This window comes from Balearica regulorum, chromosome 3 (genome assembly GCF_011004875.1).
Source record: "Balearica regulorum gibbericeps isolate bBalReg1 chromosome 3, bBalReg1.pri, whole genome shotgun sequence".
Taxonomy (NCBI): Eukaryota; Metazoa; Chordata; class Aves; order Gruiformes; family Gruidae; genus Balearica; species Balearica regulorum.
This window is the reverse complement of record NC_046186.1, coordinates 22,195,997-22,212,750: the sequence shown is the minus strand read 5'-3', so window position 1 is coordinate 22,212,750 and position 16,754 is coordinate 22,195,997. Positions and strand designations below refer to the sequence as shown.

The following is a 16,754-nucleotide window of genomic DNA, read 5'->3' as shown; positions in this document are numbered from 1 at the left end:
TACCTGAGTATCTACAAGAAAGCTGGAGAGGGACTGTTTATAAGGGCACGTAGTGATAGGACAAGGGGTAATGGCTCTAAGCTGAAGGAGGGTAGGTTAAGATTAGATACAATGAAAAAATTCTTTACTATGAGGGTGATGAGACACTGAAACAGGTTGCCTGGAGAGGTTGTGGATGCCCCATCCCTGGAAGTGTTCAAGGCCAGGTTGGATGGGGCTTTGGGCAACGTGGTCTAGTGGAGGGTATCCCTGCCCGCAGCAGGGGTGTTGGAACTAGGTGATGTTTGAGGTCCCTTCCAACCCAAACTGTTCTATGATGTATATACGTGCAAACATATGGTAAGATTCAACTTCTGAGAGAAATCCCACTGTGTTGGTAGTGGGGGAACGTATGGAAGTTAGATGATGTCATTTAGGTAGCTATATACTTGGGTATTTCAGATAAAGAATGTAAGTATTCGATGAAATTGTGAATAGAAATGCCAGGGAATCTGGACTAAAATCAGAGCCTTGAATGGTCCCTTAGAAAGCTAACTGAATGCTGAGTGTGACAAAATAGACTTAACTGAAAAGACCTAGGAATCATGATGAAGTTCAGATGGGAATTTGAATACGGAATGGAATAGAGTGAGTACTAAGTTTTGAACACTTGCTTATGAAGGGGACCGGATGGATGGTTCAGATGATACTGGGAAGCAGTATTACAGTCACTCAGATGAACTGACTATGCATGGAAGGATAAGTAGAGTTAAAAGCAGGTTTTTAAATGTGAGAGGATGAAAGCTAGTAAAACTTCTGTTACAAACAGCAGACAGAAAAATGAAGAAGAGAAAATCATCTATTTGCATTTGGAAAGGTCTGAAAGAGTTAAAAAGCTGAATAAGGAACAATGAAGACACAAAAATGGTTAAGGGAATAGATTATTAGATCAGCAGTACGTAGAGATGAGCTATGGACCTGAGTGTGAAATGAATTCAAGTTGTCTTTCCTGTCAGAAGCAACACTTCATTACTGTATGGGAATAGGTTAAAGATTAATGCACAGACTGGAGTAAGAACTCAAAAAATTAAGCATTGGCTTGGATAGCCATCAGTGGAGTCCTTGTCCCTAGAAAATGAGTGAGAAAGCATGACTCTGTAAAAGTGACCAACAAATGGTTCCAGTACTGATTCTATGATTGAAATGTAAGTCTCTTATCCTTGAATCATCATATTTGGAGAAGTTTGTAGGATTTATTTCAATGGGCAGACTCTGTGTGGGTACCTTGGGTACTAGTTTTCTATGATTGACAATGTCACTACAACTTAAAGAGCTTGAAATTTAAAAAATGAAGAGAGAAGATGGAGATTCAGAGAACTTTAATACTGTTCCCCTCTACATAAAAGGAGCATGATCAGATTAGTCAGAAATACAACAAAGAAGAAAGGATCACAAGAGGAGGAGAGGTAGCAAAGACAAGGTTTCGATAACTTTTAAGGAAAATATGGTTCAAGTCCAAGGAGGAATCTTTCTGTGAGATTTCCCCCTTCATTCCTCAAGTATGGCTGTCAATCCGTAAATTAGGAAATACTGTGCACCTGTGAGGAACCTCAACAAAGCCTGGAAAGATGTGTGGGATGTAAAACTGGGCATGAAGGATAGAAATTATAGTGGAAAAGGGATGATGACTGGAAGACAAGGATTGAAGTTTGCATATGTCAGTGAGATAAGATAGGGCTTTACGTTAATGATGAGATGAACAGTAACAGTTGCAAGGAATAGCATGGCTGAACAGAGTTGGTTAGGATGAAAATAATATTATAGAGTATGCAGAGATAAAAGCTTCTATGCAATCAGTTCTGGGATTCTGTCCATAGTCCCCAAGAATTGATTTGAATGGTGATTGCAGTTCCGTAATAGTGTTAATATCTCTGGTAATAACTGGAAAGCTTCATCATGGAAGACATTAATTTTTAAGTCACAAACTAGGTTACATGTTCGTTACAAAAAGAATGTAACTGCAGTTTTTAGTTATTGCTAGAAGTGGTTAATATATTTAATCAGTGAGTGATCATGGTGCCATTCATCATGATATTTGATATATCTTCAAAGATAACATCTATTGCATTTATTTTAAGTAGTGAGCAGGTTACACAAGAGTGAAAATTTGGAACAAGTCATTCAATCCAGGTAAAACAGAAGGTTAAATAGAAAAAGCCACAAAGGATTTATTTCAGAAGTACCATTTTGAAATTCTGGGAGGTAGTTAATGAATTAGTAGGACCAATAGTATTAATCATTGCTTATTACTGAAATTTTGAGTGTAGTAATGAAACTTACTGTTCATGTACAGTTGTGTGGGACCATTCATACAGAGGAAAAATATTGTACAAGAAGTGGATGGCGTCAGCAGCTGGTCTAATGGAAACAGAATTTAATAGTTTAGAAAGAAAACTTAAAGGTCAGCTGTTTGAAGCAACAGAGAAAGAGAGAATGGACAAATTAGAAGTAGGGGATTATGATCGCAAATTTGATACTCGTGAAGGAGTCAGATGTGATTGTGGTAGGTTATTTTCAAAAGAGCTAAGTAAATATTTCAGACTTTTTTTAAATAAAACAAATCGATGAAAACTTTTCCTGAAGTGTAGTCTGTGGTTTTCTTTTTATTCAAGAAAAACAAATTCAAATTAGAACAAGTATAGAGTTGGCTTAACTGGAGTGATTAGATAAGGGTCAGTTAATTTCATGAGGAGAATGGGAGCTTGGTTTGTTTAGTTCAGCACAGTTACACTTGACAAGGGTTCTGTATCCGTTGAAGGAAAGAAAACTTTTTAAGACACAGAGATGTTAAACAAGATCAGATGAGCATAGACTTCCAAGAATAAATATTAAGTGGGAGTTGGAAGGTTTCTGGCTAGCACAGGAAATGAGTATCTGGAATAGCCTTTTAAGATAGATGATGCTTTTTAAAAGAAAGCTTGATGTGTTTATAAGAGAAGTGATGCTGTACATGCCTGCAATATCAAAGGATTTGGCTCAATGATTATGAAAGTTATTTTCTATGATTCTGTTATTTTTCTGTCTTATGCTGTATGTTACCGTGTTCCCTTTGTTTACTATTCAAATATATTGTTTAATGCTTAACTTGCTTACTCTATATTAAAGAAGCAAGATTTATTTTTTAATTTATTACCATATTCTTTATTTTTTTTTCTCATTTATAAGTACTAACCTGTTTTCTCACTTTATAAATAAAACCAGTTTTTTTCCGGCTTTATTTTTCTTCCAAGACCAATTTAGTTTCTCTGCTTGGAATAAACTAGTTCAAACAAAGGAAATAGTATGTTTTCTCCTGGAAGAAGATCTACTGCCATCAAAATTTACTTAATGTTTCAGCAAGATCAGTTTCTCAGTGGTCAGCCAGTTCCTTTTGGTCATTTGGTGATTTGATGTTCTCTAAAATTTTGACAACAAATTGGTATTAACTTCAGTGATTCACTTCCTGGTGTGTTTTTTTTTTTTTAATAGTTGGCATGATTGACAGCAAATTATTAAATGCCCAGATCATAGCAGCTTCTTTCTCTCTAGCAGTGAAGTATCTACTTTGATATTTTGTTTGAAAATATAGGCATGAAAATGAGGCTAAGTGACTGTTTGTTGGCTGATTGACAGCACTTCAGCTTTGCCATCAGTTACATTTTATTCCTAATCCTCCATATTTTGGACCAAAAAAAATTTGGAAAATTTCTTTTCCTGAGGTGTTTTTTTAGAGCTTGTGTAATTGGTTTCTTTTTGGGAGTTTTGGAATTGGTATCTGGAAGCTGCTTTTGATGAGGGTTTAGTTTGACCTGCAGTGACTTCAAGAGCATTTCTACTACAGGTTGTTCAGCCATTTCACTACATTGGTTCCATAGTGGTCATGGCTGTGTTTTGGAACTGTCCCAAGAGTTTTTGTTAACTGTTAACAGGTAGTAATGTAAATACTTCAGGAAAATATTAATGATTCTCCAGTAAAGCATTAGTTGAAATTTGCCAGTGTGTAGGAAGATTTGAAGATAAAGGTGATTTGCTGCCATTTAAATTCCGTAATTTTGCCTGGTCTTCTGCGATCACAGGTTCTTTGTGGAGAAGAGCAATGTGCTTATACAATATTCTTCCTATTTATTTTAATAAGTTATATCTTTTCATATAATAATACGCATTTCAGGAGGCTGATGGATAGTACAGAATCATGAAATGGTTTGGGTTGGAAGGGACCTCAAAGTTCCAACCCCCTAATTCCAGCCCCCCTGCCATGGGCAGGAACACCCTCCACAGGACCAGATTGCCCAAAGCCCCATCCAACCTGGCCTTGAACACTTCCGGAGATGGGGCATCGACAGCCTCTCTGGGCAACCTGTTCCAGTGCCTCACCACTCTAACAGTAAAGAATTTCTTCCCAATACCTAATCTAAATCTACCTTCTTTCAGTTTAAAACCGTTCCCCCTTGTCTACTTGCTGCAGCCCCCTTTATATGTAGAAAGGCTGCAAATAAGATCTCCCCAGTCCTCTTCTCCAAGCTGCACAACCCCAATTCTCATTCAGAGGTGTTCCAGCCCTCCTCTGGACCCACTCCAACAGGTCCATGTCTTTCCTGTACTGGGGACCCCAGAGCTGAACGCAATACTCCAGGTGGGGTCTCACCAGCAGAATCAACTCCCTCGACCTGCTGGTCACACCTCTTTTGATGCAGCCCAGGACACGGTTGGCTTTCTGGGCTGTGAGCGCACGTTGCCAGCTCGTGTCCAATTCTTCACCCACTGGTATCCCCAAGTCCTTCTCCACAAGATTGGTCTCAATCCTGTCATCCCCCAGCCTGTATTGATACTGGAGATTGCCCAAACACACGTGCAGGAGTCTGGCTTTCCACCCTTGCAGAATCTCTTGGATTATAACAACATAAGCAAACCATGTTCTACCTAAGTAAATAAAAATCTGTGCTGACAAATCCAGTTATTGATTTTTTTGGGTTTTTTTTTTTTGTCTGAAGTTTCTCTTTAATCTCCTGTTTCTATAGGAAACATTTGTCGCTCTCCAATAGCTGAAGCAGTTTTTAGAAAACTTGTAACTGATGAAAAGGTTGAAAATAAGGTAAGCTGTTTATTTGTGTTCCTGCCTAAGAAATAACTGTCTCGTAGCCAGCTAGTATAAAGGAGACATAAAAATATAAATTTGTCTTTCTGTAGTGGAGGATAGACAGTGCAGCGACATCTACCTATGAAATAGGAAGCCCTCCTGACTATCGAGGACAGACTTGCATGAAGAAGCATGGCATTACCATGAATCATATTGCCAGGCAGGTACTGTACTTTAATTTTCTTTAAATATGTGTGTGTATTTGTTTTGTTGTTACAGTGGATGACAGACAGTGCTGCTGTTTCAGACTGGAACGTGGGGCGCTCCCCAGATGCAAGGGCTTTAAGCTGTCTAAGAAATCATGGCATTGAGACAGCACATAAAGCACGGCAGGTAGAAGAGAGTATATTTTCTTTCTTATTCGTACCCATGCTTTGCTTAGCCATAACCATTACAAGCACAGAAGTCATTTGACCGTTCATGGTTAAGCATTAAGTAATAAATACTATGTGCAATTTGTCCAAGTGGCCTAGCTCTTCTAGCTGAGGTTAGTGAGTTTCTTGTTGTTAAGCTTCATTGGAAGTATAACTAGGAAATGAAGCCATTTCTGCATTATAGAAAAATCCTACCTCCAAATGTTTAGTATTTTGGGCATTTTTCTGAAATATTTTTTTAATACTTTTTAAAAATTGGCTAACTCTAGCAATCTGTGATGCTTCTTTCAGCAAGAATTTTTTTTTTATTGTTTAGCAGGTACAATACCTGTTCACCCATCACAAAAAGCTTCTGTTATTGCATGAAGGTCTTTTCAAAAAAAATTAGAGTGCTAAATTAGAATGAGGGCACTCAAACCCAAGATTAGTAGCACAGTTGGTGGCAAATTCAGAGGAAAATGTATCCTTGAAGCATTCTTAAGTCAGAGACAGGTTTGTCACTTAGTAAAGTCATCTAAGTTTTACCGAAACTCATCTCTGTTGTCATTAACAAAAGAATGTGTATTTCCATGCTGCATTCCAGCGAGATTGGAAATAAATGTGTCTGCATCTATTTAAATCATTCAGACACTCAAATAAATGCACATAACTTACTTCAGTTAACTATTCTCTGGATATGAGATACTCCTTTAGGGCTTGACCTTTACGTAGCTTGAGTTTATGCCACTAGTTCTTGTACTGACAAAGAGATCAAGTAGTCTTACTATCTTCCATTTCTGTTCCCTTCAGAATTTTACTAGACCTTACTGAGGTCATATTTACCTTCTTTACTTTCAAAGACTACATGTTTAGTTTTTTAACTTTTTAAAATAAATTCCCTCAATTAGTCAGTTGCCCTCTGCTGACCTCTCCTGATGCTAATCTCAGTTACGTAAGACGACAAACAGGACTGAGCACAACATTGTTTCAGATTTTCAAATGTTTTACTATCAGAATACTAGAAAAAGTCTGTTGTGATCTTTTCCTTTTACAAGTTCTGGATTTACTATTTATCAGTGCTTACAAACAGCATTATTTATCATTATACAAGCTAAATAGTACTGAAACTAATCAGTCAGTATTTCAGTCACAGTAGTGTAACGTGTTTGTATTCTTAAAAGATAAACCTTGGGAACTCAGGAACTGTTCTTGTGTATTACTAGAGTGGTTTATGAGCAGTTAAACTAAAGCAAGGCATCCAAACCCAGTTGATCCTCTGCCTTGAACCAAATCTATATATCCTCCTTTGTCAGAGAGGGAAAGAAAACTTTAATGAAGACATTTGCTTATGTATTCTGGCAAATGAAGTGATTTTTAAAGCAGAAGAGGGTAAGGCGTTACATATACGGGAGAGAAAATTACAAGAATGAGACAATAAAATGAAAGACTAATAATGAAAATTTGTCATCCCAGTACAAGCAGTTTCCTTTATTAAGAAAAAATTTCAAATCCCTAAACTACAGGTAACTCTTAATTTTGTATCGATGTTAACTGTGTAACCCCAGCATTAATTTTTTTTTTTTTTCCAAACTTCTGTCAAATGGTCTCTGCTAACTTTCTAACCTGAGTGGACCTGGTACGGTCTCATAGTACTTCTGGAAAGAGAGGGACTTTACAGTGTAGAATAGGACTTTTCAGAGTGGTCAGGTTAGTACAAGCGGAAGTGTATTTGTTTCCCTATTAGACACAAACAAGGATAGAATTTTGTGTGTGACTTGTTTCAGAACAGATTAAGAAAGATTTAATACTGAAGCTGCAGAAATAGAGAGGAGGGATTTGTCTTCTGTTGCCTTCGGAATACTGTCATAAGATGACTACATCATGCAATTATCCTCTTCACTCCTGTAGAAAACTGTTACCTACCTAGTGAAAGGCACTTTCTTTCATGTAATTTTGTGCATAATTATGATAATCATGGATTGTATCTTTTTTTTTATTCAAAACTGACATAAATGCTACCAGAATGATTTATGTAAGAGAGACTGTTAGATTGGTTACATCCTACCATCATATACAGTGATCATTTCAGTGAATTTTAAGTGAAAAGTGAAGTATAAAAATAAATGTATATATTTATGTATAAAATACAGAGTTTGTTAACATTTTAGTTGAGGGTAGATTGCTATATGTTTACGCACCCATTGAAATTCTCTAAGCTCTTAGTCTTCATGCACAAAACAGGTATTAATCAGTTTTGCTTTTATTCATGCTGAGGCCAAAATTGATTTCTGTATGACTCATACCGTGCATTTGCCTTAAATATGAAATTGAGATTAGAGGAAGGTTGTATTAACCACTCTTTCACAGCTGGATAAATTTGAGGACTACTGCCTCTCTTTGGTTTTTAGACAGAGAAGAGGAGATTTCCCTTCTGTAAACAAATAAACTGGAATTACAATGTGTTTCTCCATTGATGGTCTTTAATAATGGTTGTATGCATTTTTTTAATGTAAAGTTGTCTGTGCAGTTCCATCCATAGTTGACTACTTGAGCTCTCTGCTACTCAAAATGTACATAAATTCTTATGTCCTCAATTTCTTCCTCCAAAATTCTAGTTTGCATAGTTTTGAGGAATGTCTTCAGTTCACTGGAGTTTGCTTAGTTAAGCTTTTTGTATCTGATATTACTGTAGGGCTTAAGAGCACAAGTCAGCCAGTAATCTTGTTTTTAGGGCTGCATTTGCAACTGTGTTAGTGCTGGTTCATGGGGAACTATGAACTGTCAAGTTGTGAAGTATACAGAGAGAATGGGAAGTGTGGCAGGTGTGTTTCTCCTTTTCACTCTTTTTTATTTTATTCTTACATATGTCTGTACCACAAAGAAATCTGTGCTCGCGTATTTTTGTAGGGGCCAGTGTTTAGCTGTGTAGAGCAATTAGAAGCAGCTCGTAGAGGTACTGCTTAGTGTTGCCAGGAAAAGGGAGCTATTTCCATTGCAAAAATATTTTCGTAGGTCAAAGGCACAGCATGAATACAGCAAATATTTTTACAGTGAAAATAAACAAGTCTACATTAGTTTTCGCCATTAACCCTTTATTTTCAAATGCGCCCCCCCCCCCCCCCCCCCCCATTCTCCTGTGTGGAATGTTTCATTTATGGCTTTAGTTTGGTGATAATTTCCGTAGGTCTTTCCTTACTCCCTGTTATGGGGGCTTAATCAGTATGTATTTGCTGTTTGCACAGAAATAATTGGGGGGCGTTTCCCATCTAAACCTTTTTTTAAAGTATGTAAATAATTTTTACAAGTTAAAACTCTGACTTACAGGATAATGTGTTTTGCCTTTTTATCTGTTCACTTGCTTACTCACTTCTCTAGTCCATCCTTCTCAGAGACACCTGCCAGAAAAACCTGTACTGAACAAATTTTCCAAGTTTCTTGTTTATGATACTATACGTAGGACTATGACTGAAATGCAGTCTTAATGAGAACCCATTATAGATTTTATTCCAGTCATCCTTATTATGGACACTTGGTTCAGATATCTTATACTAGCATATTGTGCAGTGTGGGCACGGTGTGGGACGATTTTACCCTAAGCTAAGGCTTAAATGTAAACTAAAATACAATTATAATGGTAAAAATCTGCAGCCACCCTATTCCAATACAGATAAACTGCTAACTTAAGTACTACTGTTATCTGCAACGTTTGCCTGCCTGACTCTGAACTCAGATCTTGGAACTTAGTTAAATATTCAAGTTTTGGAGTCAGTAAACTACAGGAAAGAAAAAGAACAGATGGTATGAAGGTAGGAAGATGTAGAATAGATTGCAGATTTTTTCACATTATACTGTAAATTTTGTCAACTTATATGGCCTAAAATACTGCGAATGCATTTGTTTTTAAGAGATTGTAACTCATACCATCATATTTCAGTTTGAGTTTCACTTGGTATCTTTTTCTGTATAGTGACAGATTTCTAGATTGGAAGGAAGTATTGCAACTGATTCCAGGTTACCTACATTTTTGTTTTCCTATCAGGAAAGTAATTTGTTTACATTTTTATTGCATGGTTTTTATGACTGGAAACCTGCTTTAGTTTTAGTAATTGGAAAGCATTAGAAATGTCACTTGTAGTGATGTTCTAAGTTGATGCATGAGATGTTTAAAAAAAAATAATTGGTAAAATAAGTAACTTGGGATTTTTGTGGAAAACTTGCAGAAATGGATAGCTAATCGTGGCAGAGTATATTGAAAATGCCTTAACTTTTTATTGTAAAAGTTGAAGGTACACAGTTTTATTCTTTCCACCTGTGTCTTTTAATAAATCAGAACTACAAAATTTGAAAATACTTTTTTTCCCCTTTTTATAAATCAAATGCAATTTCTAGGCTAAAGCACATATTTTTAATTCTAGGTTACTAAAGATGATTTCCAGACCTTTGATTATATACTTTGTATGGATGAGAGCAATCTAAGGTAATGTATGAAGAAATGGAACAAATTCATATGGATTACTTGTAGTGATGTCTCATAAGTCACTTTGAAGACAGATGTCATGTTTTACTGCTTAGCTTGTCTTGGGCTTTTTTCATTTTTGGGTTTTTTTAATAAGTGTGTGTGAATGATATCCTAATAGATGGATTCTTCACTTCTTAGAAGTTTTAATGAGCTAGAATTCAGTGGTTTATTTGTGTGATACATGCCACTCAAGGATTAAAGACATGGAAATTCAGTATACTTTGTGCTATAGATGTGCAGCTGATGCCTGTATAGTTAAGCATGAGGACGTACTGTCTTGATCAGAGTGATCTGTTTTTGTAATTGCATAGAATCTAAAAGACACTGTGGAAACTTGGAAGGGATTAAATATGGTGAGGGTCTTTTTTTTTTCTTTTTTAGTAGAAATTGAGCTCTGAAATAAGGTTGTTAGCTGGGGGAAATGTTGTTTGTTACTGTTAGCCATGTTCTGTTTATTTAAGTGCATCTTTGAGACCATTTATGTTTTAGAAAGATTTGGTGAAGTAGCTGCCTAGTGTGGAAAGTTGGATATTATTAGCAAAATTTCTACTTAATTACATACATATTGATGATTTCAGTTAAGGGGCTGAGCTTTAATAACTACAAGTGTCAAAGTGCTTGTAAGGACTATTACTTGTCTGGTTTTTTTTAAAAATAACTTTACAAAAAAAAAACAAAACCACAGCACCACAACCAACAACAAAACAAAACCCAAATAAAACCATACTAGTGGCATGTAAAGACTTTTAGAAGCAGCACCACTTAACTGAGTTAAGTATAATTTTGTTGAATTTTCTAGAATGTGTTGAATGACCTCTCTTACACAGCCTGCATGAGTGAAGGGTATATAACACTTGGCTTGACTGCAGCATGTGAGGCAAAGACGTGACTAGGCTTACTTCTATTTTCACTTGAATTCGTAAATGGAAACTTGCTTCTGTATTAACAATTTATGTATGAGCCGTAGAGCAGAAGAAAATTCACAACTATAATAGGGATATTGCTACTGCTACACTTAAGTTTCACCTTAAACTTGCACCCAGTTCAACCATTTTTCCCTGGGAACGCCTATTCATAGCACTAGGAAGGCAAGTTGATTTCAGATGTTGATGGAGGGCCTGTTGTATCAGAAAAGGAAGATTTGTGACATTCCTTTTCCTTAGTACCAGAGCTACCTGGCCCTCTCCTGTTCATTAAGTGGTATGCCAAAAGCCTTGAAGGAAATGGTTGGACTTTTTTTTTTTAATAATAAAAGGCTAGAGAATTTATTGAAAATCTGTAAATTCAAGCAATAACTTCTTTCTTGATAGAGGAGTCCTGATTTTTCGTCAAGAAAAAACAGTATTGTGGTCTCACTGCTATTTCTAAGCTATCTGAAAATAATTTCTAAATCAGAATTAATAATTAGAATTTAATTTCTTAAAACTGATTATGCTTATGACTATAAGTATTTTCAGGGGTTTTTGCCTTTTTTAATGCTGGGTAAGCAAAATAATTATTTGGTATGGAAATGTGTACTATTAAAAGAATTTACTATGTTTTGGCTGTTCAGCATTGTGAAAATTACAGTACTGAGCTGCTTTTAATCTGAAGATGAGAGGTACATTTTAAGTGCATTTGGGATCATGGATGGCCATTTGTTAGTAGATGGGGAAAATACCCTCCCCAAACCAGTATATTTTATCAATGGGAGGCAATGAAGAGGAAGGAGGATGTGATAACTGATGAAATGTATTATGTCAAAGAGAAGACAGATCTTTCTCACCGATTTACCATTTTTCGTTAACTGAATGTAGTAGGACATCACATGAGTTGGAGGCAGTTTTGAGAGACCTTGCAGCATACCAATTTAATGCATTGGTTTTGAACAGATGAGAGAAGCTTACTCATACTTCTGGAGAAATATCTAGATAATTTTCATTATTTTTGTTCAATACAAGCTAAAGGTGGATATTGAAAGTACTAATGATTGATCTGAGGAAAAAGTTGAGAAATCTACTGTTCGAAAGTTCTGTTAAGCTATAGGTCAAGTGCCTGACTGATGTTTATGCTCTGAATTAAGTTTATGTATATGTCCTCCATTCTCAGTTAAAAAAACAACTCCACACAACATGACACAAATGAAAACAAGCAGCAGCGCAGAGAGTCCACAGAATTGACTGAGTCCAGATGCATATTATTGTCCTGTGTTCTCTAGAAGCGGTCGTGAGCATGTCATGCTGATGCCAAAAAGTTCTGAAGAAAAATTCATGGGAAAATTTTATTTTCTCTTTTACAGAGATCTGAAAAGGAAAAGCAACCAAGTTAAAGACTGCAAGGCCAAAATTGAACTACTTGGAACTTATGATCCACAGAAACAACTTATTATTGAAGATCCGTACTATGTATGTGTAAGAAATTCTTTGGGTGGCTTGATTAAAAATTGTGTATGTGTAGTATATGATCTTTCCAGATGTCACCGTTGACATGTGATGTATAATCTGATGTTATACAGAGTCAAGTGTAAACATATGTTTTTAAATGACTTATCCCAGTAATTTATATTGTTTTGTTAGGAAGGGAAAACATGTCTTTATGCTTATAACAGTTACTTGAATTTAAATAATGCAATGCACCTATATTTTCAATATTGAGTGAAGCTCTGGTTGGTCAGCCTCCTTGCAAAGAGGATGTAATCGGGAAAGATAGAGACAAAGACATGGACAGAGAGGGACAAAGAAGTTGAATAATACCAGCCAAGAGCAAGCAATTAGGTTAAGGTTCTTCGGTTTAGGAAAGAAGTGGATGAAGATGCAGCAGGGTTCTAGAAAATCTTGATATCATGGGAAAAGATGAATAAGGAATTGCTATTCATTACCCAAGAAGTAGAGAATATCAAGTGGCATTAGTGGGAAGCAGGTTCAAAAGAGAGTTGGTTTTTTTTTTCCCCTACACAGTGCTTCCTTAAACTGTGAAACTCAATATACCAGGTTACTGTGAATGTTAAAGAAAGAAAAAAAAAAAAAAAGACTTATAAAGACTCAAAAAGTGAATGGAAGAAATCTGTGAAGGAAAGTTCATCCAGGACTCTTGAGTGCAACGCCACAGGTTTGGCTGTGGAAATTATTGAGCTGCAGGAAGTTCAAATTAGGGAGAAATATGCAAAAACTATCACCAAGTATTTATACTGTTCTTTTTCTTCCCTAATGTCAGTTATTTGCCATTACTGACAGCGGGAAACTAGTTTGCAAAAATGTTTTGTCTGAGCCAGTATTGCTATTCTTACGTTCTTTTTCCTCTTTTTTTTTTCTAGGGGAGTGAAAAGGACTTTGAAACTGTTTACGAGCAGTGTCTTAGATGCTGTAAAGCATTTTTGGAGAAGTCTCATTAATGCTTCATCATTTTATTTCTAAAAGAAAATAATTAGCGTCCCCTGAAATATGTAAGGTTTACTTGATTGATGTATTTAAATTGTAAAATTATGCCTCAGTAGGTTCAAAACTTTTTCAGTTTAATTTTATATTTCAGCTTTTGTGTCATCTGATTAACAAATATAGGAAAGTTGTAACTGGATTAGATGATCAACCATTTTGTCATACATCGATGTAATAATAAAGTATATGCCATTCAGAATAAATGTATCTGTAAACTCTTCCAGTGCTTTCTTGCAAGCACTGCAAAAGTAACGTCTTGCTTCTTTGTGTGCTGTACTAACTAAACGGAGGTCTGCTCATTGTGCCCTTAGTGAGCTAATTTAAATCAACTTTCAATGGAAGTCTGTGAGATAATACTTCACGTGTGCTAACTAAGGCGTGTCATCTCAGTATTGTTAGACAGCCGTTGGACTGAAGGTGTTTCATATTGAGCCTGCTGGACTCAAAGAACTGCTTGCGGCCAGACAGATATTGCTCTTAGCACTATTTCAAAGCTTAAGCAAGCAAAACCTCTGTGTCTGTCATCACGATCCTGTGAAAATGGGTTTTTATATCAGTTTAAATGCTCAGTTATTAAAAGAAGAAATATTTTTTGTTCTAATAGATTTTTATACTACTTAAGAATAAGTTCAGAAATAGTGATTTATGTTAATAGGACTTCTCTGGCTAGTCTTCCTTTGGGCTTGTCACTTTCTAGCACACTGATGCAAGTACATGTAACAGCATTTATTTTGAAGACAAAACTGTTCAGCTTAAAAGCTTAAATGTGAAATGTACATTTTGTATCTCACAGTAGTGAAATACTCAAATCCATGCAATATAACCAATGAGAAATTTGCTATAATCTGTTCCTGTGTTGGTGTTGGACAATATTTTCAGATTTACTCAGGAGAATGAATAGCTTGTCAAAAGTGTTCTCTGAGAGTATAGTTCAACTTGAAGACAGTCCATCTGTAATGTAATAGAAAGTTAACAGAAGGCCAGTAAATACAAAGTTCTGCTCTTGAACAAAAATTGAATGGTTTTGTAAAGATCCATGCCTTTTTGTCTGAACATCACCTTTCATTTCTGCCTTAGAAACATAAATGTACTGAGATCAGTAATGTGACTGATACCAACACTGGTATGGACTAGCAGTACCACACTATCTGTAAAACTGGATCTGTAAAACTTGCTTCCTTATTTATTTAGTATTGGTTTTGTGGTTTTATGCACTAACCTCGGAAGTGGAAGTATTAAGGTATGATCTAATGTTAATCTCTGCCATAATGAGCATTTAAAATATTCCAGTGAAAGTAAAATAACTCAGAAGACTGAGAACGTGATGGTTTGTGCTTTCCATTCATGGCTAGGAATTGAACCTGTAGTTTCCTGCGTATTAAAGTTAAGATTTAAAAGCCTTAAATCTTTGTCTTTGAGCTGCTGGGGTAACAGAAGATAAAAGGGGGGTGGTGTTTATCTTCACTAGACTTAGGAATCTTCCTGTAAAGTGATACTAAGTCAAAACTATTTGTATTAAATTCGGTTCAGATTTTAAAAGTTTCAGCCTCGAAGTATATTTTCAACAAGTAATCTATTGGCTAAATAATTCACTAGCTCTACTGGGAGGAAAAAGCTGATTGATTGATTTTATCCTTAGTGGCTTTCTTTTAGAGGAGGGGAAGGAAAGCACCATGATATTTTAAAAGAATTTGTAGACTACAAGAATACAGAACAGGAATTGCCTTCAGGAAGGACAATTGCACAGTACCGTTATTTGGGTTCCAAGAGAAGTGGTGAGCATAGGATTAATACACAAATTGTGTATCATACAGATGACTAAGCTCTTACAGGTTTAAAATACCACTCATGAAAAATGTAATGTTGAATGAAAAAATACAGAACTGACTCCTCCTTCCCCCTCTCCCCCACCACGGCTTGTTTTAGTTTGGGTAGAAAGGTTATACCGAAGACTAAATAAAAAAAAAAAAAATCTGCTATAGTATAATTTTATCTTCCTTCAAAGCATGCTAACTTCTGCTAAATCTAGTGAAAACTTCCATGGGATTAACTTACTGTATTGGGTTTGCGTGGCAAGGTTTTGGTAGCGGGGGGGCTACAGGGGTGGCTTCTGTGAGAAGCTGCTAGAAGCTTCCCCTGTGTCTGATAGAGCCAATGCCAGCCTGCTCCAAGATGGACCTGCCGCTGGCCAAGGCTGAGCCCATCAGCAATGGTGGTGGCACCTCAGGGATAATGTAGTTAAGAAGGGGGGGAAAAAAACAAGAGAAATTGCAGCCAGAGAGAGGAGTGAGAATGTGTGAGAGGAACAACTCTGCAGCCAGCCAGGTCAGTGCATAAGGAGGGAGAGTAGGTGTTCCAAGTTGAGTCTCTTTTGCCCGTGACTGTAACTGGTGAGTGATCTCTCCCTCTTGTCTCGACCCACGAGCCTTTCGTTGTATTTTCTCTCCCCTGTGCAGCTGAGGAGGGCAGTGACAGAGTGGCTTTGGTGGGCACCTGGCCTCCAGCCAGGATTTTATATTCATTTATTAAGTCATTAAATTACTGTTTTCTTTTTACAAGGAAATTTTCTAGAAAGTTTTTATTTAACCAGTTTCCAGGTGCCCTACTACCAAAAGATATATACTAATTTAAACTCCCATATTAAGTACTATGTTGTGGTCTGATTTCAGTCGATGGAACCACAGAGAAGCACAGAGTTCCACTCTCATGTTTAGGGCAGGTGAGGAGCTAAGTGAGCCCTGTAGCAGTAATTCCTTTAACTACCAGTTTTTTGGTATGCATGTACTACTTCCATTGAGAAATGAAAGTTTAGCAGTTAGTGATCACTTGAAAGCACATACAAAATACGTACTTCTCCCTTACTAAATATAGCCACTTTCTAGGATGGGATTTTGTACTTCTGCCAATTTTTTTCTTTTTTCTTCTGAAGAGCTAGGTACTGAAGGCTCTTAAGTATGAATTTCAAGAATCCCAGCTCCTAGCTATTTCTCTGGGTGGGGAGGGTGTGTTCAGTTCTGTTTTTATATTTTGTGGTTAGAATTGAGGATGAAGTGGTAGCTAAATGCCAGTATTAAGATAAAAGTACCTGAGGTTCATCTACAGACCACACATAAAAATTTTCTTCCTGTTTGAGCCATTTTATTATGACAATTGGATTTAATATTTAAGGAAGAAAGGGAAATGTGTATCAAGGCTTCTTGAGTAAGCGTTCACTGACTCAGAAGTTTTATGATACTAAAATGATTTATTGAATGTTTACTGGTTGTATTGCCTTGCAGTATCATGAATAGACTGCAGATTTTTTTGGAAATAAA

The 16,754-nt window shown here is 36.4% G+C and overlaps 1 protein-coding gene across 3 annotated transcripts in view; it reads left to right on the top strand.

Annotated features, from left to right (window-relative positions):
• The window catches only part of ACP1 (acid phosphatase 1), an 82,430-nt gene extending 68,738 nt beyond the window's left edge, over window positions 1–13,692 (top strand). For 2 of the 3 annotated variants that reach the window (XM_075747265.1, XM_075747264.1), the window contains 5 exons: window positions 5,037–5,110; window positions 5,375–5,488; window positions 9,924–9,985; window positions 12,306–12,411; window positions 13,320–13,692. In XM_075747265.1, coding sequence (XP_075603380.1) covers window positions 5,037–5,110; window positions 5,375–5,488; window positions 9,924–9,985; window positions 12,306–12,411; window positions 13,320–13,397 — 434 coding nt within the window. In that variant the 3' untranslated portion in view covers window positions 13,398–13,692. Of the gene's footprint in view, window positions 1–5,036; window positions 5,111–5,205; window positions 5,320–5,374; window positions 5,489–9,923; window positions 9,986–12,305; window positions 12,412–13,319 lie in introns of all 3 variants that reach the window. The other variant, XM_075747263.1, reaches the window with a different exon arrangement.
• The last annotated feature ends 3,062 nt before the right edge of the window (window positions 13,693–16,754 follow it).